Source organism: Miniopterus schreibersii (assembly GCF_964146895.1).
Source record: "Miniopterus schreibersii genome assembly, chromosome: 4".
In the NCBI taxonomy this organism is placed as follows: domain Eukaryota; kingdom Metazoa; phylum Chordata; class Mammalia; order Chiroptera; family Miniopteridae; genus Miniopterus; species Miniopterus schreibersii.
Window position 1 is genome coordinate 12,921,853 of NC_138105.1, and position 25,615 is coordinate 12,947,467.

Below are 25,615 nucleotides of genomic sequence, written 5' to 3' on the forward strand. Positions count from 1 at the left end.
CCTCTAGTAAGGATAAAAAAAAAAGAAGTGAATGAGAAGCTCCATCGGGGAGGAAGAAGTTTGCACACCTTGCTCTCGCTGGTGTAAGTTTGATTCTGGGATTAGCCCGTGGAAATACTACTCTGTGGCTATCATCTTTTTCCCCCTCTTTTGGCTTATGCACATCCAGGGTAGGGTTGATTGTCAGGCTATTTCTGTGTATTTATATGTAAACATCTAATAATAGCAGGTGAATCACCACTTGGATTTTCATCCTGCGACCCTGGAATTACACAGCTAAGGTTTCCTTTGTTTGAATTGTAGGTAAAATTAATAGACCCACGTGACTTAATGGGCAGTCCTGAGATTAATTGTTTACTCATCCCCCCCCCCCCCCCCCCCCCCGAGAATCGCCTGTGTATTTCCAAAGGCCTGGTGTGTGGTTTTTTCTCTTCCGAATTCTTCTATATGTTTTGGGACTATTGTTTCTCTACCCTTCAAATCAGGATGAGGGGGAATTGTTTCCCCATGTTAATACAGCAAAATATAAATTTGTTTTTAAAAAGTAGAAAATATTTTTAATAGTAAAAACAGTGTACATGGCTAAGCACTCCTTTTAGATATGTTGGCAGTTAAAAGGAAGACAGACTATTCTTGACTTTCCCCTCTATTCAATTAAAACCTCCCCATTGATTCTACTCAATTCCAAGCATTATAAAAGAGCTGGGGTCTACAAAGATAAATAAGATGTAGTCCCCGACGTAAACAACTTAAGCAAATAATAATCAGAACATTAAAAATAATGGTAGGTCCTGAAGCTAATATAAAATAATATTGAATGTCAAAATAGATAAATAAATGTGAAATTTAAAAAAGATACAATTGCAACTGTTTTATTAATCTTTTCAAATTACCGTGGATCCTCTCTACTGGCTATTTGTTTTTCTTTCATTTGATCTTATTCCATTAACAATAATAAATAGCATTAGTTTTTATTGAAAAAAAATAATGGTAGGAATAACTGGCCTGTAATTAACTTACTTTGTAAGAGCTTTGCATGAATAATGGTACTTAATCTTCAACATGTTCTCTGTCCTTTCCTCACCTGCCCACTTGTGCCCTCCCTTCTCTCCTAACCAGCGTAGACCCCCTGCCTCATCCTCAGTTCCCCTGAGTTTCTCTCTCCCTTCTCAGCACTCATCTTGCAAAGCCCTTGCTAAGTTGCACGCCCTCCCTACCCCGGGCCTGCATGTATACAGCTGTACGTGGCTGGAGGAATATCCACAGGCATGCTTATGAGTCTGTCTTGAAGTTCACGGCCACCAACTGAAGGAAATCCGTAGTGCTGCCAGGTAATCACACCACATTTCCCTAGTCCCTTCACTCTCCTGGAAAAGTTTTCCTACCAACTCCTCTCCCCTCTAACTTCTAACACCTTCCCTCCCAGACTGTCCTAGCTGATGACAGAGAAAATAGATACAACCACAGAACTTTCATAAACTCCCTCCTGACACTTACCTAGCCACCTGTCTCTGTGCCTACGTGCTCTTCCCTTCAGTTATTATGAAGAAGCCATCCTTGCTCCTCACTGAGGGGCCAGCCCTCCTTTTGAACACTGGATGCCACCTGTGGTGCCCATTCAAGAATGATAGAGCATTTGTCCCATTTCTTTCCTGCATCTTGCAGCTTCCTTTCCTCACTGAATTAGCGCCATTGGCATACAACCATGATATTATTTCTCTTGTATTAGATTCCACGTTCTCTGCTAGTTACGGCCGTTTCCCTGTCCCCATTTGCAACGCAGTCCCTTAAAAGAGTGCCCTATCTCGATGTCTCCAATTTCCACTTTGCTTTTCACCCCCACAGATTCATTAAGACTGCTCTGGCACACATGCGCACACACACATAGTAGGCACTCAGTCGATACCACTTGAATATTTTCATACACGCTCCCCAACAAACACTGTGATGTGGGTATTAAGATACTCATTTTATAGATGCTCTGGTTAAGGTGCTTGGTGAGCTCGACAGTGTTTTCATGCGCTGATGAATTCTCAGTTCCCATCCTCCTAAACCTTTCAGCAGCAATGAAAGAAGTAAACACATTCTCTTTGAAATAGCTTTCAGAACACAGTGCTTGCATGGAGCCCCCTCTACCTCGTCGACTGCTCTCTCTGCTTTTTTTCCTGGCTGCTCATGTCCACTCGGGATGCCACTTACCTCAGATTTCTCCTCTGTCTGCACTCACCTCCTTGGGCATCTCATCCAACATTGTGACTTCCAGTCATTCCTAGTGGCTGCCACCCCCCAAGCTTGTCCTTCTCTCCTAACTCTCCCCTTAGGTTTCTCATCTCAAACATCCACCCGCCTGCTCAACATTTCACTCGGATGTTTAATACAAATGTCCACAAGCATCTTCCCGACCTTTCTCCCCGGTCCCAATCCTCCCGCAGTTTTCCGTAGCTACCTTCATCTTTTTGTGTTGCTCAGACCAACAAATTTAGCGTCGCCCTTGGCTCTTCTTTCTCTCATATCCCAGTTAAATCCCCAGCCAATACTGTTGGCTGCGCCTTGAAATAGACCCAATATCTAACCATTTCTCACTGCTTCCACTGTTACCATTTGGCCTGAGCTACCATCATCTGGCCTTGCCTTCTGTGACCCCTGTATGTAAAATTCCAGCCCATCCTCAAGACCCTGGAATGACCTTCACCTTGCCATCTCTGCTTTCTTTATCCCCAGTGCACTTTCCATCATTTTAAAGATTGTGTATTTTAATTTTTCACTCTTCATTTGTCCCTTCCCTAGAATGGAAGCTTCAAGAGGGCAGGGATTTTGTCTGTTGCATTCAAATATTTGTATCCCTAATACCTAGGTACCCATAGTAGGTACTCAATGAATATTAGTTGAATGAATTAATAAATCATCACAAAAACTGCAAAGGTAGGTAATGAGATGCTCATTTTAGAGATGATGAAACCAAGGCTCAGAAAGTTGAGGAAATCTGCTGAAGGTCGTAGAAATAGGAAATGTACGAATTGCCATATGGACCAAGGTCCCTCTACTCCTCAGTCCAGATCCTTAAACAGTATACTATTCTGGGTTCAAGTCCATAGTTTTCCCTCTGAACTCATCAATTTTTTTTTTTTAGAAGTTCTTTAAATTACCACAAGGCTTTCGATTTTCCCATACTCTTCGATTGCAGTTCCTTTCAAAGCTGTAGCTTTATAGTCAGGGCTCAAGTACCAAACATATCCTACTGAGCCATTCTTTGGCCCATGCGTTGCCTTGGAATTTGGTGACTGTATCAGCAAAGTAATTCCTCACCATCTTGAATTTACCTGCACTGAAATCTAGAATCAGGAGACTCTACGAAGTCTAAGAGGCGCATAAGTGTTCTTAAATCTACATTCTAACCACATGCCCTTTAATTACAGGAAAGTTCTTACTCCATCGAGCTACTCTTCTTTCTTCAGACAGAATTTAAACCATTCTTGCATTCACTCACCTAATTATTGAGAGATTTCTAAGGGCAAAGCCCTATTTCATACACTCAGGACACAGCAGTGGATAAAATAGACACATTCCCTGCCTTCAAGGAGCTTACACTCTAGTGATGGGAAAGAGGATCATACTCAATAATAAATATGCCATGTGGGGAAAGGTGCCACAAACATAAATAAAACACGGAAGCGGGCTAACAAGGGGCCCTCTGTTGATAAGGGTATGAAGTCAACTCCAGGAGATCTGGGGCACTATTGTTATTACTCACCTCTGGAACACTAGTACCTAGAAAAATAATAGCATATGGTAAGCACAAGGCAAATATTGGTGAAATTGTGAGAATGAACGAATGAATGAGAAGGTGAAGAAGAGAGCCCAGCTAGGAGGTTACTGCAGGAGTCCCTAGACACACACAGCAGCGTTGTAGACGCAGAGAAGAGGTTATATTCTGGATGCATTCGGAAGACAGAACCAACAGCATTTCTTGACAGATGGGAGAGGCCATGCACTTTGGATTGGGTTGGATTGGCCTGAGCAACTAGAATAATTTAGCCTTGATTGAAGTGTGGAAGTCTATGGGTGTGATGGGTATGGTGGCCAAAATTAAGTTTCTTTGGGACCATAAATTAAGTCTCTCTGTGTCTCCCTCCATCTCTCATAGTTTCCTGAGATACCTAAAGCCAAGTACTGCTGTGTATCCAAGGAAAACCATTCAGAGTCATTCTACTGTGGAAAACATCCACGCTGCTCCCACTCCTCAGCCTCTTGGCCAGACACAGAGGCATCCTGTGTTGATGGCTGCCTTTCTTCTTACTTCTTGAATAAGAAAGGCAGAACCGAGGGAGGCTTTTTCCTGCAAACTCATCTCAGGCACTTGATTTTGCTTTTAAAAAAGAGAGAGATGATTGAAGGGGATGAAAGAGGGGGGGAAATGGTGTTCGTTTTACATTTCTGATGATGGCAACAGCTTGAATCGATTAGCCGGTTATTACGCATTCCTGTGCATGGCTTGTCACAGCAGTCGGATCCGGAGAAACACATCACAGGTCCTATTGTGCCTGGCCTCTTGCGGGCAAACCTGACCTCGAAGAGTTTAACCAAGTTTTGTAATTTGAAACAACACACAGACGCACACAAAATCAAGTGACCAAAAATATGGTATCAATCTCTTTAGTAGAGAGTGTTCTGGATCATAATGACCATGACAGAGGACATAATTAGGATGCAAGACAGGCAAAGAAACCCAGGAAATTAAAAGTGAAAAAAAAAAAAGTTTGTAGTATTTCTTTAGGATTGTAAATGCCCCTCCCGTATATTTTTGTTTTTTAAAAGAAGAACTTGCAAGATCCCTTCAAACAAGTTGGGGGCAGTAAAGTCTGTGGGAAAGATTCAGAGAGACCCCTGCAGGGTTTCATAGTATGTAGTTGAATTCTCTTTTGCTCTCTTCTAAATATAATCCTGCTTATTTGCATGCCAGTCCCCAGAATGCTTTGTAATTTCACAACTCTTGGCTAGTGGTCTCAGCACTTAAGCTTTAAGAACAAAGCAAAATGTTCAGGGCGTGCCTTTGGCTTCAGTCTCCTCCTGCCTCCTCCGTACTTTGCAAAAGAGTTCAGGGAGGTGACCTTTGCCTGGCATTCACCGTCCCTGCCAGAGTATCACAGAAATGGAGTGGAGAGTGCTGTGGACTTTGCCTGTGAAGACTGCATTCAGTCCAGTTACGCATGAATAGACCGGAAACTTGGATTAACTGGAGAAGAGAGTGTTTCAGGGGGGCCTTAGTCTCCCCCTTGATTATGTGACCAGGCTGGTTCATTTCAGGTCTCTGGAAAGCCCCAGCTGAAATACTCTGTACTCCCTTTCTGTGCATGCTTTGCATAGCGTCTGCATTGCAAAGGAAGCCTTCAACTTAATGAAAAGATGTGGTGAATTCAAGATCCCTCACGCAGACCCAGTCATGCTTAGCGAGATCCAAAGGCTTTGTTTAGTAGGGCATTAGGGTCCACAGTGGAGGAGTGGGGGGACGGTAGGAGACTTGTCTTGAGAGGGGTTTCTAATTTTTGCATAGCAAGCCGTAGTTGTTATTTAAATGATATGATTGAGCCCAGAGGGTGTGGCTCAGTGCTTGAGCTTCGACCTATTGACCCTGAGGTCAGTTTCCATTCCTCCTCCGGGCACATGCCTGGGGTGCTGGCTGGATCTCCAGTGGGGGGCGTGCAGGAGGCAGCCAACTGATGATTCTTTCTCATGACTGATGTTCCTATCTCTCCCTCTCCCTTCCTCTATCTGAAATTAATAAAAAAAATGTTACAAAAAATAAATGATAGGATTGATACTATTTTCCAGGGGAGCTGGAAGCTCCCTAGCCAAGCACCACAGTCGCCCCTCCAAATTTGCCTCCCTTGGCGGTTTGATCTGAGCAGGTGGCTAAAGAACAATCTATCCCAGCCCTGAAAGGGCACGTTTTTGCTTCTAATAAGGTAGGGACTCTTGTCTATCAGCCCTGAAACTAGAGATGCTGAGCTGCGCCCAGGGCTGACCGGAATCCCTGGAGAGGCCCTGGAAAGGCCCCCTGCCGGGGAGGGCTGTAGCGCGCCACCCCCTCCAGGGGGGGTGCGCCTTTTGCGCACGGAGCAGCGTCGGTGCTCTCGGACTCCGAGAACCTGGCAGTGAACTTCCTAAAACATATTATTTTCATTGTTTTTTTTTTAAACCCTCCCAACAACTGATGTTAGCGGACACGGTGCCCCTCGGGGTAGCTCTCAGGATCACAGCGGGCGGGACAGGCTGCCCCGAGGGGGCCCAGCTCCCGGCTTTTTAGGGGGTTGCGCGGGCTGTGGACACACCCGGCGCCGGGCAGAGGAGGCGCCCAGCTCGGGGCTGGAACAAAGGCAGCGGCCGCGCCATCCAGCCCTCCAGAGGGATGGCGGAGGAGGGCGGGTTCCGCGAGGGCCGTCCCCTTTCTGAAATGCGGGTGGTGACCGGGAGGACTCGGAACAGGGGCTGGGGGCGGGGCGTGGGCGCTTTGGGGAGCTCGGCCCCCGAGGCCGGGAGGGCGACCGCGGCGCTGCCCTTCCCGCACCCGGACCGCAGCGTCCCCGCCCGGAAAAGTCCCTCGCGCCCCCTGGTGGCCGTGGAGAGGACTTGGCTCCGCCGCACTCGCAAGTCACCAAAAAAAAAAAAAAAAAGGGAAGGAAAAGAAGAAGTGGGTGAGGCGGCCGCACCGAGGAGAATCAATAGGGATACGAGGAGAGGGAGGAGTCGCGGATCCGCCAGCCACTCTCGTCTTACGGGGTCCCAGCTGGCACCGCAAAAGAAAAAAAAACACAACGCCCGGGCGTGAACGCGAGTGGAGGAGGGTGTGTGTGGCGGGGGGGTTGGGGTGAAAGGGGGACCAGGGAGATTTACTTTTGTCTCTGGCAGCCGCGCGGGAGCCCGGGAGGGGGGCGGAGGCGAGGGGAGGCGGCGGCCGTGGCCAGCGCTCCATTCGCTCCACCTGATCGCGGGCGCCGCGCGCGGAGGACGGCGCGGGCGCGCGGAGCCGAGGGCGCAGGGAGGGACGCCGCCGCCACCATGTCCTACCAGGGCAAGAAGAACATCCCGCGGATCACGGTGAGTCCGGCCGCCGCCGCCTCCCCGCGCTCCCCCTCCCTCCCTCGCGGGTCCCGCTGCGCCGCGGGCGGGGCGGCTCGGGTCCCCGGTCGGGTCCCCCGGGAGGGACGGGGACCCGGGGCTGGGGGGTGGAGAGCGGCGGTCAGTCCAGCCGGCGCGGAGGGCGCCACCCAGACGGAGCGACCCTGGGGTTTGGGGGAAAACAAAACAAAGAGGAAACCCAAACACTGGCGCGGAGAAATGAGGATCTGGTAGCCTCCTTTCCCACCCGCCCGGTGGTGCCGAAGGACGCTCCTCCTGGGGTGTCGGTGCGTGCCGCCCCAGGCCGGGGGAGCTTTTTTTTTTTTTTTTTTTTTTGTCTAAGGTTGCTTTTGGCGGGGCGGGCGGTGCAGAGATGACACCTTCCCCGGGGGTCCCGGGTGGGAGCCCGGCCGCGCCCCTCTCCCAGCCCCAGCCCCAGCCCCAGCTCCAGCCCCGTGGCCGTGCGCGCCGCGCGGGCGCCTGGACCTGGGTCCCCTCCCTGTCCCCTCCTCGCCCGCGTTCGCCCGATTCCTATTCCAGTGCGTCACACTCGGGACTGGGCAGCTAGCGTGGCTGCAGCGGGGATGACAACTGTTGTGTGGGTTTTTTGCCCTCGATGCAGTTTGCGTTCGGCAATGCCATTTCTCCTCCTCGTTCCAGGAAAGGGCTGAGTTTTCCGAGCAGACCCTAGTTTGCGGTCGCCGGCGCCCGCCGTGCGCGCCGCGTCCAGCTGCCATTGTGTGCGAGCCGAGCCACCCGGGCCCGCGGCGTCGGGGGCGCGGGGCGAGCGCCCGGGCGGGTGGAGGGGCCGCGCCGGGGGCGGGTGCCGGGGCCGCCTTTGCACAGCGTGGGGCGGGATGCTCTCGCGCCCTGGGCTGGGGTTCCTGGGGATATCCTGCAACGACACCCCCAAATAGAAGGGACATTCTACAGGCTGGGATGAGCATTTTTTTTTTAAAAAAGCGTAACAACAACAACAACAAAAAAAACCCACACCACGGACATTGGGTAGTTTCCCACGAAGCAGTGCAGCTGGGCTTTGTCTGTGGTGAACGAGGTGTGCGGGGTGTAGTAAGGGAATGGGTGGCTACTCCATCTTTGCAGGCGAACAAAGGAAGTGATCAGCTGGCCCCTGGGGAGGCTCTGCAGCTGCCCCAGGGCAGAGCCGTACCTGCTGCTGGAGTTCATTCGCCCCAATTCATTAGGTTTTGCTGTGGGCATGAGCCTGTTTGCACGCCTTGGGTTGTGCTTGGAACACCCTGTGCGTTGACGATGGCCAGGCAGGACCTTCCCCTCTGTAGGCAGCAGGCAGCTGGTTTTGCCACTCGTGCACTTTAAGTGTTTCATTGCTTTTGCAGCATCCTATCTTTTTCGTGCACCTGAGCTTCATACCACACAAGTGTGCCCCACCCCTGCCTGCTGTTTACCTGGCCCCCCGGAAAGAAACACTCCCCTGGGGAGAGCGTTGGGATGGGTAGGGATCCTTTTGCCTGGTAGAGGGGATGGGTTTAAGCAGATCCTCTTCTACCATTCATTAGCTTCACATTATTGAAGAAATATTGTGGGTCTTTGACAATGTGCAGCATTTTCTCACTGATATGACTGGCTTCACATTATTGAAGAAATATTGTGGGTCTTTTACAATGCACGGAATTTTCTCAGTGCCATTTGTTTTTGCAAAGAGTTGTGGAAGGTATCGCAAGAAAAAACGGCTGATTGGGACAAAAGCTCACTTTTTGTACTTAATTTCCCTAACTCAGGAGAGATGAAGCCTGGCTCTGGTGCTGTTACATGCGGGGTCCGCTGCCCACATGCCACTTGCTTTGCATCCAGGATGCATTTGCCATTCTCCTGTCTGGGATAAACAGAGAACAGATTATTTTTTTCCTAGTCTGAAGAATGCAATGGTTCTTGTGAATTTAGCCTGTGGTATGGCACTGAGGGCCACGCCCATTCTTCCAGGCATCACTTAAAGCCACCTTTAAGGAAAGAGACAGAAATTTAGCCCTGATAACTCACTTGCCTTAGAAGCCACCGCGTGTGTGGCTGTGTCCTAGTCCCAGGGCCAGGTTTGCAAGGGGTTCCCTTTGTTCCTGTTTGGATGCTCTTCCCCGGGGTGCATCCTTCATTTTCAGCGTGGCTCCCATCCTTTCTCTCTGCGTGCGGGGCGTGGTGCTGCAGAGCAGCCTCTGCTCGAAGCTGGAGCTGTGTCTCCAGCAGCTGTGACAGGAATGTACAGTGGTGGTGAATTTCTTCAGCCCAGGCTGCCTGATAATTCATTGTTGAAAGGGGCAGGGGGAGGGGGAGGAGAGGGGTAGGGCAGGATGCTGCTGATCTTTGGGAACAAGAAATCTGTAGATTTTTTTTATGCCTCGTGTTTGTATTTCTGTGAACAAGGATTCAATTTCATAATAAAATACTTTTGTACTTTTGCATGTCCAGAGATGATCATGGTTATCTATGTACCACAAGGGTTGAGATATTTATCTCCATAGATAACAAAATATGGACACAGATATAGATGTACAGAAAATATGATTAAAGATTTAAATACAACATATATCCCCTACTATCAATTCTAGTACATTTTTAATGGTAAGATCGTAGAATTGGAATTAAGTTTATTATCCTCTCCGTAGTCCTTCTTGCAAAGGCTGCCCCACCCAGTAGCTAAAATGTCACTTTAATCTGAGGATGGATGGGGGCAGCCTTTCTTGGCCCTGCACCTTTTATCTTCCTAGGCACCACCCTCTGCACAATTTGGGGGGCCCCAGTAAGGCTTTGTTGGTTTGTTGCCTTTCCTTCCTCCTATTTGTGCTGCCCTCCTGAGATTCAGCCTTCCCCATACCCTGCGCTTGTTGATTTCCTGGAGGGGGTGGGGGTTTCTCTGTGGCTGGTAGAACTGGCTGGGGCTTTCCCTGTGAGTACCTCAGGCCTAGATGCCACTGTGCCACCTAAGTCATCTTACGTGCATGACCTGAACAGTCACCTCAACAGTATTCCTTGCTTCTAGAGGTCAGAGATTGGCATTTTGGAGCAGGGACCTCTATCTCCACTCACTGGCACAGTGCCTAATACTTGGACACCTAATGATGATCTGGTAAGCCAATAAATGGATTAGAAAGTGTCCCTAATGAGAATAGCTCACACCCATTGAGTGTTTATTACATGCTTTCTCTCATTTCACCCTTGATTCAATACTGAGAGGTACTATAGTTGCCCCGATTTTATAGATTTAAAAAAAAAAAGCCTGAAAATCAAATGCATTTGGCCCAGGTCAGAGCTACAATGTTAGAGGCAGGATGCAAACCTAACACTTGGCTGAAATCAAAGTACATGTCCCTGCTTCTGCCATCACTGTCGCTTGGGGTTGGTGGGGCAGATGGTTTACTACAGTCTCTACTCCTGGTAGGACCTGTGAAGCACATTTTCCTGCCATTGTCAACCGGTTCTGTAGCATGGCCCCTCTTACTTTTTATGTTAAATAAATACAAATGCCAATTTTAGGGATGGTGGCTACTATCACAACGCCACAGGTGGAAAGTTTGGCTAATTACAGTCATTGTCCTCTGATATAAGCTACAACTTGAAGCTGACCACAGGAGTGGGCAGGGAGCTGACGCTTAGCTTCCAGTGCTTTATATATCTGAACAGAGTCTCTGCAAAAACCCACTTCACAGTGAAGGAAATTGAAACATGGACAGATAGGCGGAGTCAGTTATCCAGCGTAACACAGAGAATTGGGGGCAAAGCTGGAAATGAAATCCAGGTCTCGTCTGACTTCACAGCCTCAGCCACCCTGGCACAGCCACCGCCTCCCAGAGGCACGTGCCTTGGAGGTTTTGAAAGGTGTGGACAAAGGGCTGAATTCCCTCTAGGAGGCCAAGCGTAGAGAACTGGCCTTTTGCAAATACTAATTGGATTTCTGTAAATGCTACCTGGCAGATACTGCATTTCCTCTGCCTTGGAGGTTGGGTGATCCGTGTGTGACGTTTGGGAATTGCCTGAAGACACCCTCAGTCCGGAACAGGACCTGGAGGGTTCCGTCTAGGGCACCCAGTCAGAGCGCTGGGTGGGACTGGGAGTGTTGTGGGATTTTTTTTTTTTTTGGAGGGGAAGTGAACGGGGCTTAGGAACTTGGGGAACGCCCAGATCTCTGCAACAGTGGAGCAGGGGGAAGTGCAGTCCCATCCCTGGATGTGAGCCTTCCTCTTGCTCCCACTTTGGATTGGGAGCAGATATAAGGAGATGCAGGGCGAGAGTTTGGGAGACACATGAAAGAGAAGTCACCCGAAGCCAGCTTTATCCATGGAAGGCATCTTGGAAGCTCAATTCCAGCGTAAAAGACAGAGGAAATAGGAATGGAAAGCATCTTAGGTCTGATCATGGAAACCTCAGGCAAGGCCCTGCCTGGGGTGCTCATTTGTTACCTTATATTTTGAGCAGGTATCTGAGCGGGTATGAGGCTCAGCCGGGTAATTCCTCTTTCTCAAATAGAAGCGAAACGCCTCAGGTGAATGGAGAGCTATTAGTAGCTGATGGAGCCAGCTGGGCCCTTGGGGGCATCCTAGAGAAATAGGTTTCCTGGGGGAATTCAAGTCTCTGTGGTAGAGCTGGCAGTTTATAAATAAAACTCCGCCCTGCTTATCGTTGGGCTGTGGTGGCCGTGGTCTGTGAACCCCAGATGCAGTCAAGGGAGTAAACACGGATTTATGAAATCTCTACCACTTTGGACCATGGAAATTCATAAAAGAAGACTTGACAAAGGTCTGGAGCAGAAACAGGCTACTCAGGAAATTTTTTAAAAATACAACTTTTCAAAAACAAATAAAAATTAGCACAGTGCTATATAAAAACCGTTATTTTTTCCTGCTTTAGTTATGTTACAGTGCTCCTCAGGCTCATGCTGGTCATTTATTGGTGACAGTCTGATAGAGGCCATTAGACGGCCTCTGGACTTCAGGATAGAGACTCTCAGCCCAAATAAAGGACACTTTTCTTAGTGCAACGATATCGTTTTCAGTCCTAATCAGCCTCTAGCCTGGAGGGACACAGGTTACAAATCTCTTTTCTAGCAGTTTCTTCACAAGTTCCTGTCCAGTGGCTTTTTCTCTGCCCTTTCTCCTCAGTTGGAAAAAATAAAATAAAATTGAATTTGAAAAAGAACCAGTAAATCTCTTCATATCGTAATAGGCCCCCTCTGTTCTTTATGTATTGACATATTTCATAGAACCATTTATGACATTTGAAAAATTACAAAATATTTACAGTTGTGGGGCTGTCTCTGGGATGTAAATGCACATGTCTTTGATTAAATCAGTGCTGCTAATCATAAGGGGGCTGGAGATCTGAATATGTCATAACCTCAGGGCTCCCTGGTTACTCCCTTTACTCCCTCCTCAAGTCAATGCTCCATGCTACCTTTTCTCCCATTTTCTGTAGGCCTGCGGGAAACAGGTGAGGAAGATCCTGGACCACCTAAACAGGCTCCTGTTTTCAGACTCCTCTGCTGCGAAATCCCTCTCTCATCAAACTCAATATGTGTCTATTTCAGTATGTGGAAGAGACCAAAAGTAGTGTGGTGGAACAGGGTGAGCCCCTCCACTTGGCCTCTTCTTTGGCCCTAGTCTAGGGTGTAGGGAACTCAGTGGTTAGAAAGATGGCACTAAGCCTAGAAGTGATTATTAGCAGCTACTATCTATTCATGACTTAGCACATACTGCATGGATTATCTCATTTAATTCCCAACAACTCCTGTAGCTACAATTATTAACCATTACTTGGTGGTCTGGATAGCGGCTCAGAGAGAGATTAAGTAACTTGACGGAATTCACACAGCTGAAAAGCAAGATCTTGGGATCGATCCCTCCAGAGTTAGTTTCACCAACAGGAGAGTAGTAACTCCATACCCACAGGTGACTATCCCCGCCTCCCATCGCCTCCCACTGACCACACCTGTTAACTCACGAATGTGGGTCAGCGTTTCAGGATAGAGGAGTGGGGATGGCCTGGCCAAAGCTATCACATCGCCATTGGAGCAACAACTGAGTGCACCCCTTCTGATAGGGGTTCATGTGCTGCTCTGCCAGCTGTCTGAGTGAGCTCTGGCCTTTGCCCAGGAGCATGCGTGAGTGGAAAAAAAGAATGGAAGAGCAGATGCTGTTTTGCTGCCTTGCCTGAGTGCATATCTGGGCCCAAGGCCCCTTTTCCCTCTGTGTCCCTGTCTTCTTCCCGGACCCAGAAGGAGCCAGGCTCCGTGTTCCCATTCGGCCAGGCAGAGAGACCCGGCACTCTAAGCCAGATGGGGGAGCTCCACTCTTGAGTGGCCCAGGAACCTAACTGGGACATCTGGAAATCAAAGACACATTTCTTATGGCTTAATCAGCCTCTCTCTGTTTTTCTCCTATGGAAGCACTGGACAGTGAGATTTGAAGGATACGATGAGAATATTGTCTTTTAAGAGAAGAGCTCCTCTGACTCCTGGAGCAAAGGAGCCCTCTCGTTTCAGGATGCAGGGGGAGGAAGAGAACCCTGGAAGGAGAGCGGTGCACTGTGGTTTGGGCCTGCCCTTGCCTCTCGTTTGCGTGTGACTTGGGCAAACCCTTATTATCTTTCTCAGATTCTGCATCAGTCAAGTGAGGGCACTGAACTAGATGTTCCCTAAAGTCCCTGCCAGTGCAGATGACCCTGTGAGCCTTCATTGTGTCTTCGGTTTTTTCCTGAGATCATGGTCAGCTCCTCCTCACCGAGTTCCACATTCACAGAGAGGAGCTGCAAGCCCTCCCCCTGGGGGAAGGGAAAGCAGTGAGAGACTGGAGGAGAGCAACAGTTGTTGGCCTCGACTCAGCGGGACCAGCCAACATCTGTGTTGGATGTAAGGGTCTTTGGTTGCTTTTTACCCTTAAAACCCCAGCCCTTTTCTCAGACAGAGGACTTGGTTAGTAGGCTGTGTGCAGGAGAGAAATGCAATAATGATGATTGATGGGTCCCTTCCTTAGCAGAGCATTAGAATTAATTCAAATGAGTGCTATTGAAGTGATACCATGATCCATTTGCTCGCACATACAGTCTCTCTTTTAGATAACGCCACCACTGGTAAGGGCACAAAGGCCACAATTGCCCCAAATCTAGATGGTCAAACAAACAAGCGAACCGACAGAAAACAACTCCCTGCCTATGTACCCTCAACTCACCAAGCTCTAGTCAGCCGCCCTTGCCAGTATTTTCAATGTGATGGATGACATCCAATAGAAATAACCCGCCCCAAAGGCCAAGCAATGCCGCAGATGCTCTATGGGGTAGGGATACTTTTTGTTTTGTTCCCACTGACTCTCCAGTATTTAGTCTTTGGCTTGCACATATCTAGCGCCCTGTAAATCTTTGTTGAGTGCATGGATGCACTTAGCACTTACTTTGCAGGAATAATTTCAAGGGAGAAGATGGTTAGAACGTGCATGCATTTGTGCTTGTACACCATCCTCCCTTTTGCCGACAGCCTTCTAGAATATTAACTCTTAAGAGGTAAGACCCGCCTCTGTGAAACTGGTGTAAGATCACTGGGCCAAGAGAAGCATGGCAGCCTTGTAGCAGAAAAAGCAGAGCTCACTGTGACCCGGGACCTGATGGGCAGATGTGCCAGGGAGGCCATCCATCACTGTGCTGCTTTCTTCTGGCCTCGGTCCATTCCTCTCTTTCTTCCAAATTCTGCACTGGGTCTCATTCTGACTGTTTTTGGGGCCTACCTGGGCACTCCTCACTTGCAAGCAGGACCATCATTTGTCATTTCTCTTACAGCAAATGATTTAAAAGAATTAATAGGGACCTTTCTGTCTTCCTTCAGATGGAGAAAATTGTCACCGTGACTTTTCGAACCGGGATCTGACATAGATCTTAACTGAGGCCTCCTGCTTGTGCACAGAAAGCGCAGGTCATTAGTGATCAGCCGCAATTAGACCGGCCGGGCCGCGTGTACACAGCCAGCTCCGCCGTTCGGGAAAGCTCAGCCGAGGAACAGCCCGTAGTTCTTTGTTTCCCCGTTAGGGTTGGACATTTCAATGGAATGCTTGTGTGCTTGTGTGCATCCTAACGACTTTCAGTCCCTCACCCTACTGCATCTGTCAACTTTCTCTGGACTTCGATTTGGAGCTTTTCCTGTTACTGGCTTTTATTCTAAAATCCATTCTTTGGTTTGAGGGGTGGGGACAGTGAAATACATTTTACCAAGCTCATCTCTGTTTGCAAACCGTACAGTTTATGGTCTCAACAATCAATGTTTACCAGTAATGACTCGATCCTTTTAAGAGGAGCAGCTATAAGGGAAGGCAAAATGAAAACTTCAGGTATGTTCATGGAACCTAAAACCTTAGATCAGAAAGCATGTGAAGTACTCTATGCATTAGAATGTGTCACATATCATATAATCAGGTATAATGTCAGCACTTTGCTATTTTTTGATTGAATAAATACTTATCGACCATTAAATCTGGGCCTAGCAATGCGATGCTTCTCACAGGAACGTCTAATCTAGAACATACAGGGAAATTAGTTTAATAACAACAAGAATTAACATTTACTGTATCCTGTATTAAGTGCTTTCTACCCATTATCTCATGTAGTCCTCCAGACAACTCGGTTAGGTAGATGGATTCCCAACTAAGCTTCTCATTGTATTGATGAGAAAACTTAGCGACGCCAGGAAGTTTGCCTAAGATCGCACAAGCCTGAACTGGTGGGACCAAAATTCAAGTGGACTCAGAGCCCACACTCTCAACTCCACTCTATGGTGCTACCTTCAATTCTACTTTCTCTTATCTTCTCCCCCCTCCGGGGTCATGAGATGTAGGTTCAGATTGGAGTTCACGTAAAGTCCAGGGTTCAATCCTTCTCTGTACCTACTTCCCGAGGCATAAGTCAGTAGTTCTGGTTATAGGATCACAAAGAACAGGCAGGTGGTGCCATCCTCTGTGCGGGGTTGGACTCCGGAGCACTGCCTGGTTCTGGAAGCTCTCCAGCCTTCCCATTAGGAACAGCCTTGCTTCCTGGCAACTCCACCCTGTTGTACTTACCCAGTCAACTTGCCTGGGATGTGCCCACCACTCAGCACTGGAGGCTATTGTGCACTGAATCAGCAGAAATACCAACGAGGGATTCTTCTTAACATGGATTTGAATCCCACCGTCTCATCCCACACCCCACGCTGCACTGCCCAGCTTCTTGATAAATCCTAAGCAAGAGTCCACTGAGGTTTTGACCTAACGTGGCTCCGTGAAATTCAGAGTCAGAGCCTCCTTAGAGATGATTTTAATCCAGCCTTCCCTTACAGATGAGGAAACTGAGGCCCAAGTGAGGCTGAATGAATTCGGGGGTTTTCTAGTATCTGGTTTACTGTAGGGCACTGAGATTTTAAAATCAAGTAGAAAAAACTTTTTTCAATTATAAAAAAGCATGATGATTATAGAACTATATACCAAAAAACAAACTAAATGAGGACAGTAGCCCGGCCGGGCGTGGCTCAGCGGTTGAGCGTCCACCTAGGATCCAGGCGATCGGAGTTTGATTCCCTGTCAGGGCACATGCCCGGGTTGCGGGCTCGGTCAGTGACTCTCATCATTGATGTTTCTATCTCTCTCTCTCTCCCTCTCCTTTCCTCTCTCTGAAATCAATAAAGATACATTTAAAATAAATAAATAAATAAATAAATAAATAAGGACAGTAAAAATAAGCTAACATGAAGTTAATCAGGGATAGCCATTGTAAACTTTAGGAATAGACCCATCCAGGGTTTTTTCTTACGACTATATGTGCCATTTATTAAAACTACCATATATTGTTCATGTTGCTTTACACAGTATGATATGACATCCTCCCATGGTTTAAATAGTCTTCCATAACATCATGTAAATACCTACATACTATCCCCATACTTGTGGGTCTGGTTAAATTAATCCCATTTTGTTTAGATTTTTTTTTTTTGGCGGTGGTTTCCAAGGTCTTGGTATTAACAACAAAAATGAAATGGATTCATTCTCAGATGCTGTTTTTTAGTTGAAGTTAAATTCAAAGCTACTCCAGGATGAGAGGTGGAGTCACTTGCCCCAAGTTGCTCAGTTCATGGGGATGAGACTATGGATTTGAATCCCGGTGTCCTTAATCTTAGTCTTATCCTCTCGTTATCGCTCCGGTTGCTTCAGCAGTTGTGCCATTTTCCAAGGAAAGCTGTTTTCCCGCTTGAATGAGCATAGTTGTTTTCTCACCACCACCCAAGCCTGCCTCCCTGTCTTGTTGAGGCTGTTGACATTTGGAGAGGTACACAGTGTCTTAGGACCTGAGGCTGCGCAGCTGGAAAGAAAACATGCCCAGTCCTCCCCCCCCCCCCAATGGCTTAACCTATAAGCTTGGGAGCTGGTTTTAATTTGACATTTTCTGTGCGTGTGTGTTTGTTTTTAAAACTTTCTCCTCCCCCTTCATTCTTTCAAGGAGACCTTTGTTTGAAATCATACACCCTTTCCCTCAAAGCCAATCTGTGCCCCAAAGCTTGATGAGATTACTCTGTTTGGGATATTGATAAATTCAGAGTGGGGTTTCTGGCTTATCCAACTAAATTGGTTTAAATTATGGCCTTAGAACGAGAGCTTTAAACAACTGAGAAGGTTTGAAAGCAATTGAATATAACCCTCTGCTTCTGGAGACTCCATCCTGGGCCTATTCCACAAAGAAGATATGTTTTCATTTTGTTTTGTTTTGTTTTCTTTCAGGTACTTCATTGATTGCTCTATGTCAGGTCCTTTTTGCTCGGAGAAATTTGGGGGAAAGATTAGCTTTGCTCGGTTAAGGGCAGGAAGAAAAATAAGGAATCCGTTATTCTGAACCCTCTCATTTTAATGATTAAGAAAATATGGGCCAAAGAGAGAAAGTCATTTGCCAAAGGTCATGCAGTCAAATAGTTTTATTAAAAAACAAACCAAAAAAAAAAAACACACCAAAAAACCCCAAGGCTTAGGATTCATTTCTCTTGATCTGATTCTGTGCTTTCCTTACACTTTTTCTGAGGGTGGGGAATGTGAGGGGCCGTTGTGGGGCTGAATTTGTCCCTTCAAAATTCATGTGTTGAAGTCTCAATCCCTAGTATCTCAGAATGTGACTGTGTTTGGAGATAGCGCTTTTAAAGAGGTAGTTAAGTTAAATGAAGTCATTAGGGTGGGCCCTGATCCAATATGACTGGTGTCCTTATGAGAAGAGATTAGTCCGCAGACACACACAGAACAAGACCACGTGAAGACACAGAAAGGGAAGAGGGCCATTGATAAGCCAAGGAAAAAGGCCTTAGAAGAAGCCAACTCTGCCCATACACGCCTTGACCTTGGTCTTTTAGCCTCCAGAATTGGGAGAAAATACACTTTTGTGTTTAAGGTACCCAGCCTTTGGTACTCTGTTGTGGCAGCCCTGGCAAACTAACACAGGGGGAAGTTAAGAACAGACACTTTGAAAAACTCCAAACTTCAGCCCTGCCCGGGTGGCTCGGCTGGTTGGAGCATCACCCCCTACGCTAAAAGGTTGCAGGTTCGATTCCCAGGCAGAAGAATTAACGTTCTTCATGATAGACCCCAGGCGCCAAAGAAATCTAACCCATCAGAGGGGCATCTATTACCCGCACCGGGTCCCATTTGCTAAAGCAGGAAACCAGATCCCTGCCTCTGTAACAGGAGCAGGTATGGAAACCGTCTATGCCAGAATTTTACAGTGACATATTTGAGAAGCATTTTAAAGAAATATGTAATTAACCAAAAAAAAAAAATTCAAATTAACTTGAGTGCTGGTAAACCCAGTTGTTATGATAGGAGAAATATGAGCTGCTTTAAATATTGAATGTAGATGGCTCTCCCACAGCTGCGACCTCCCTGGTTCAGGGTTGCGTGGTCTATCAGTGCTTCAATGTATAGGTTTAAACCCACTTGGACTTCATTAGTAAGGAGACCACAATTAAGTTATGAGTTCTGTGAGCTTCATTTTCAGCATATACTGGGGTTAAGTCCCGGTTAAGTCAGTCTTAGACTAGCTGTGCAACTTCGTTGCCTCTACCTTTACACTAGAATATTAATTCAACCACTGCTCACCATTTTTCATCACTGCCACCATCACCCTAGCTCAAGCCTCTGTCATCTGACTGCAAGAACCCCCTAACTGAATCGCCCCATGAGATGCTTTAAAAATATTAATCAGGTCCGATCACACCTCTGCTAAAACATCTTTTGCACTTGGAATGGCTCTCAAGGTTCCACGTGGCCTGGCCCTGCCTCCAGTCCATCTCTCCGACTCCAGTCCTGCCACTGCCCCGCGGTGACTTGGCACCAGCCGTCCTCCCCTCTCACTGTCCCTTGGACCTGCCATGTCCATCTCCAGCTCAGAGCTCCTGTACCGGCTGCTCCCTCTGGCTGAGGAGCACTGTTTTCTAGGAGCATTTGGTTACTCGACTCGCTTTCTCAGATCATTCAGAGCTCTGTTCAGCCGACAGCTTCTCAGACATGCCTTAGAAAACCTCCTCAGAAGCGGAGCCAGGCTCTGTTCCAAGCCTCCAGCGTCCCCTCACCCTCTTTCTGAATTTCACTTAGGACTGTTGAAATTACAGTCATTTCCTAGCTCACTTGTTGTTTGCCCTTTCAACCAGATAGCACAATGGCAGGGAATTTCTTTTGTTCACTGTTATATCCCGAGTCCTGTGAACAGGAGGCATTTCCATTTGTTAAATGAAGGAATGAATGGATAAGTAAATGAATGAATGATACTGTTCCTTTACTGTAAACTACTGTGGTTTTTTTGGATTACGTGGTTTGGGGAAAAGTGTCAAGGAAACAGTGTTATCAGAAGGCTATGAGGCTGTCTGCTCCCTGGTGAGAGGGACCTTGTCTGTGTTCTCTGCTGGACTACCAAGGCCCAGCTCAGGCTAACCTTGAATGAATGGAATGATGAATGAAAGAGGGAGAGACTTGGGATAACGGACGGAAGTGATAAAACACAGATGAAAACTGCAGTATCTGAGATGACTCGAAGCAACTTGCAAGGGTTGGAACTTGTTTGCCCTTTTTTAGACACAATTTAATATGTGTCACGTCTTGCTTTGCTATGCACAGGACAAGTGCCTTTTGTAAACTTCAGTAGTCATAGCACTTTTGGGAACTGAGCAGAGAAACAAAAATAACGCACATTTTGGAGCTAATTCCAAAAGAAGATTATTCCGCCGGTGTTAGAACCATGCAGTGTTAAATAGTGACCCTTGAAAGAGTGCACTTTGTAGCTCTGCAGGGAGGGATGAAGGCTGCGGGCCTGTGGGTGCAGGGAATATGTTCCTGTAACCTCAGTGAGATATTTGCAAATAAAGCAGTGTTGAGTACATTCCAGGAGGTGCCTGCAATGTACAGTCTTAGATCTTTGCTGGAGGTGAGGAAACATTTCATTATCAGATTAACTGCCCACTAGTCTCATTTTTGAGTTCTGATCATTTTAAGTGGAGCCTCAATTGTATTTATTTCAAGGGTTCATTTCCTTCAAATGACCTCTTGAAGGCCTTATTCTCAGAGCATCTGTAGTTTTCTCTGTCAGTGTAATTTGGAGAAGTTTGGGGCCCAAGAATAAAATAACCACCTATCTAGCAAATGAAAGTGGAGCTTTGGGTGTGCAGGTTTCCAGGCAGATCGACAGCTGTGACCAAGAGAATCAGTCATCACCACTGTCTGCTTCTTGTGTCAAGAAAGAGCCAGAAATACCAGAGATGTCCTCCATCCCCTCTGCTAGCAGCCCACACTCCATCTTAGGAAGTGTGTCTGGGCTCCGTAGGAAAGGAGTTAAAGCACATACATATAAACTAAAAAAAGTACAAAGTCAAGCTCCTTTTTAGGATGGAGGAGAGAGTGAGTAGGCATCCAGGTGAAAGGCAGTGACCTGAGGAGATTTGGGTGCAACTTGTTTTTTTTTTTTTTTTCATATAAAAACTTATTACTGTGTTTTTGCCACCAGAGCTTATGAGCTTGGTTTTTCCTTCTTGCCTTTGCCTAAGGCCAAAAGGGGAGACATTGGCTACTTTGACAACCTAAAAGCAGGCTCCAGGAATGTCACCGACAGCAGGACCTTTGTGACCAAATTTAGCAACCAGAACATCATCATTTTCCTCAATAAAAGTCAAACCACCATCACTGGGTACAAAGGCTGTGATTTTATTTCTTATTTTTTTCCCTTTCTTGATCAACTGGGTGCTGACACACTTCCTGGTGGCAGACTTTGGCTGTTGGGCTTCAATCCCTACTTTTTCCCTTTGCATGGGAGGCGCCTCAGAGAGGGTTGGCCTTCAGGGCTGTGCCCAAGTGCACTTTTCTGACCTGGTCAGTAGCTCCCCACTTCCTGGCAGTAGAGAGACCGTGACACCTGCCTATTTTGCCGGCACCACGGGCCTGAGCAAAAGAGCATTTGGGTCCAAGTTTAAAGAAATATGCATTTATTGAGCACTTACTATACATCAGAATGTAGGCTTAAGACTCACCCCAGTCCTTGGAGCAGATCAAAGTTCCAAAGCCCCCTGTTTTCATCATTTCACCAGGCTGCTCTGGCACTGCAGTTCCTTAGCAGTAAAGAGAGGGCTGAGGCCTGGTCAGACCTGTGCAGTCTCCTAGACAGACCCCATCTCTGATGTCTGGGCTCCAGAGCAGAGCAAACTGGGGACCATCTCGGCCTTTGAAACAGTGCCCTCCTCCCACACCGCCTTCCCAAGGGCTCTGTCCACGGCCGCGGTGTGAGTTGCAACATTGCAGCTGTGTGTTCTCTCAGATGCATCCGCCATGGGACAGTTTTAGGAAGTTGCATAAGCCAGTGGTTGCTGTGCTTCTCACCACGATCCCCAGGCAGCCCCCGCCAATTTTCAAAGTATAAGGTCAGGCTTGGAGAAGACTCCCCGTGGCCACCACAAATAGATGGGGAGTAATTGCCTGTCATTTGAAGGTACCGCTCACACATTCCAAGCCCGGAGCCCGCGCTCCTCTGGGAATTGCATTTTGGCTGGCTTTCAGGTTTAGTGAAAGAGTTTCTTGTTCCTGAGAAGCAATCGGTGGGAATTCACTAGACTTCCCCGTCATTCTGAAGGCTCAGTCAAAGCCAGCCGTCAGTCAGCAGTGATCAAAGAGGAGAAACGCTCCTAAGAGGGGGAAGTGGGCACCGGGCACTGGCCAGCAGCCCAGAAGGGCTAAGTGCCTTGCTCGGGGTCGTGGAGTTATGACCAGAATCAGGGCTCTTGACTCCCATCCCTGGGGCCTTTCTGCTACCCTGTGGCCTTTCCGTCGGTGTAGCCATTTTCAGTGTGACATTAACTCAGTCCGTCCTTGAGCACCTGACCATTCTTCCAAATCACAGACCCCCCTTCTAGCTGTCTGCTGCACGGCTGTTTGGTTGGCCAGCAGGTCTAATTATTACTGAAAGTCATGTCCCTCAACATTGTCACTCTCCTTTCTGTTCTCCGTCTTTACTATTGGGTCCTCCCTGCCATCCTCGCTCGAAACTGTAGTCTGTTTTGACGTATCGCCTTCCATTCCCTTTCAGTAGCTCGGCTGGTCCCAGCTTTCTCTGCACTATGCCTTGCATTCCCTGATCTATAGTCTTGCTGTCACACTGGGCCGTAGCAATCGCCTTATTCTGTTTCCTTTTTATAATTTTCTTTATTCAATCTGTTTGAAAAAGAATAAAATGTCATATGCATTGTACAACTGGTGAAATGATATATAAATAGAGGAGAAAGGGGGGAAAAATTAAGTTACACATACTTCCTCCCTCTGCTTCCCTTCTTCCTGCCATGCCCAGGGTTAATAATCGGTGGACATCCTTCCAGACCTTTCTTTTGCTCACACAAAAACATAAACATACTTACCTAGAGTATTTTTTGTTTGCTTTTGTAAGAATAGAATCATATTTTGCCCTTGTTCTAGATCTTCAGTTCAAGATGCCTATTTAACCTGTTGACAAGAATAGCTGCATGATAAGTCATAGTGTGGCTTTATTGCAGTTTGTGAAATCATGTCCCATGGCTGGATGCTCAGGGTCTAGGCTGGATGTTTCCTACTTGCCTCTCCAGATACCTTGTGCACCTTTCTCTGCCCCGCTCCATGCCCTGGACCTGCCTGGTTGGCATCAGGAGGTCCTTTGCCCTTGGGCTCCGGGTGGGATTCAGGTCATCAAGTCAGGGTATTTTCCGTGACTCCCTGCCACCGGGGCACTGTGGAGCGGCTGCCTGTGTCCCCTGAAGGACACAGCTCCTGTCACGCTGACCTCTCCATATAGCTGCCCTCTTCAGTGCCCATAGCCGGGCCCTGCTCTCGCCTCCTTCAGGCCTGGGATGGTAATGATTCCCTGCTGCTGGTCCCTGGGTGCTGCACATCCATTTAATTTCCCTAAACTCTGTGCCCACTTTGCTAAATAATCCCGTCACTGAACTCTCTTCTGTAACCCGGTTTGAGTATCCTGTATGTTTCTTGGCACCCTAAGTGATAAAGGTGGTTTCTTCGTCTTTTTTTCTGCTGCTTGCTGCTACTTTCTGGCTAGTTTCTTCCTTAATCTCCAGCATGGCCATTCTGTCACCCTGATTTTTCTTTTTCCTCTGAGATTGTATTTCACCCATTCTTTCAAAATCCTTCCGGAGCTCCCCAGCATTCAGAATAAAGGTCAAACGCCCCAGCCTAGCCTGCCATCTCTTGCATGATTTCCCCACTCCAGGATCCTAAGCACGAGGGACCCTCACAGCTCCATAGTCCCCCTCCCCCCCCACACTGCATTTCTTGCATTGGCACAGATGGTCTCCCAATGACGGGTTAGGTGATGTCGGACCATGAGCCAAACTCCCTGGCCTTCCATGTCCTCATCAATCCAATGGGGGTAATAACAACAGAATTTATAGCATTGGTTGAGGGATAATTGAACAAAATGTCCATAGGCTTCTAAGACTTTCCGGCACATAGGAAGTTTTCAATAAGTGCTAGTTAGGAATTATTGTCCCCCCACTCTAATTAGAATTGCCTTTGCCCATACCTGCATGTCCAGATGGGCTGTTTTCCCAAGACCCATCCCTTCTTTGACATCTAGCCAACAGAGGATCTCTCTCTCAATAGACTTTGCTTTTTCAGGCAGTTTTTGGTTTACCAAAACTGAGTAGAAGGTACAGAGAGCCCCCATATGCTCTTCCTCGCTGCCCCACCCATTTCCTCTGTCGTTAGCATATTGCATTGGTGTGGTGCGTTTGGTATAATCGATGAACCAGTATTGATACATTAACAACAGTCCATAGTTTTATATTAAGGTTCACTCTTTTTGTTGTACAGTCCTATGAGTTTTGACAAATCCATATTGTGATGCATCCACCATTAAAGTATCTTAGAGAATAATTTCACTGCCCTGAAAATCCTCAGTGCTCCATGTGTTCCCCTGGTCACCCCTCCCACCTCTCTCCCCACCTCCCCAAACCACTGATCGCTTCCCTGCTTCTATAGTCTCACCCTTTCTCTTTCTATTTCACATTACTGTGTCCATGGCTTACTTTTCCTACTGTTTCATCTTTGCTTCTCCGTAAACCTAACATCCAGCTTCACAGCCAGTAGTCACACAAGTGTGTGTTTCGGGGATGAATTATTAAACCCGGTTATCCCTGGAATCAAGGCCTGGGTTGAAATTTCAGGCCCTCCTGCCTGATGGCGCAGGCACTTGGCTTTTGCACAGGCTCTGGGACTCAAGGACACAGGATCCTGTTGGAAGGAAGCTGGAGCCCAGTTTTCTAGTCTGTATGTGCAGAGAGCTTGCACCCGTCACACGTGGATTGGAGGCCTAAAAAGAGGCAATGCAAAGCAAAACAGCAAATTAATAAAACAAAACTATCATATAAATCCAGATTAAAGACAGCCGTGAATTAGTTCTTGGAAGCACTGACCTCTCTTCAGTCTGTATTCTATATGTTTCTCAGGCAGTTTGTTTATAATAGTAATAGCTAACTTCTGTTTGCACTGCAATTTGGATTTGCCTTTAATTGTGCATCTATATAATAAGAGCAGTAAAATAAAGATGGGAGCGTAGTAGTAATAGTAATAGTAGTAGTAATAGTTATAATGCTTACCATTTATGGAGCCTTTTCTAAGTGCCCAACCCGGCAGTGTTACACCTTGAGGTTGGCATAGTGACCTGTACTTTATAAATACATAAACGGGCCTTTTTAGAGAACTACACCTTCACCCAGCAGAGGAAACTGAGGCCCAGAGACAGATGAGGTCACTTGCCTAAAATCACACACATAAGTATGTGGCAGAGATGCAGCTGTAGCTCCAGCTTCCAAACTCCCTGGGCGGCTGCCGGAGATTCTGAGTGGCCCTGCAAACTGCTCCTAGGGCTGGTGTCCACCCCAGGCAGCATCCTTTCTATTTTCCCTCCCAAAAGCTCAGCAGAAAACATGCCACAGTTCTTCTTTACCCACACCTGGTGCATC

General features: G+C 47.3%; 1 protein-coding gene across 4 annotated transcripts in view; it reads left to right on the forward strand.

The window, feature by feature from the left end:
- Nucleotides 1-25,615, forward strand: part of DPYSL3 (dihydropyrimidinase like 3) — a 105,103-nt gene that overhangs the window by 38,081 nt on the left and 41,407 nt on the right. The window contains exon 1 of one of the 4 annotated variants that reach the window (XM_081137259.1): nucleotides 6,898-7,095. The exons of 2 other annotated variants lie outside the window; for them this stretch is intronic. In XM_081137259.1, coding sequence (XP_080993385.1) covers nucleotides 7,057-7,095 — 39 coding nt within the window. In that variant the 5' untranslated portion in view covers nucleotides 6,898-7,056. Of the gene's footprint in view, nucleotides 1-6,897; nucleotides 7,096-25,615 lie in introns of those variants that run through there. One more of the 4 variants, XM_081137258.1, reaches the window with a different exon arrangement.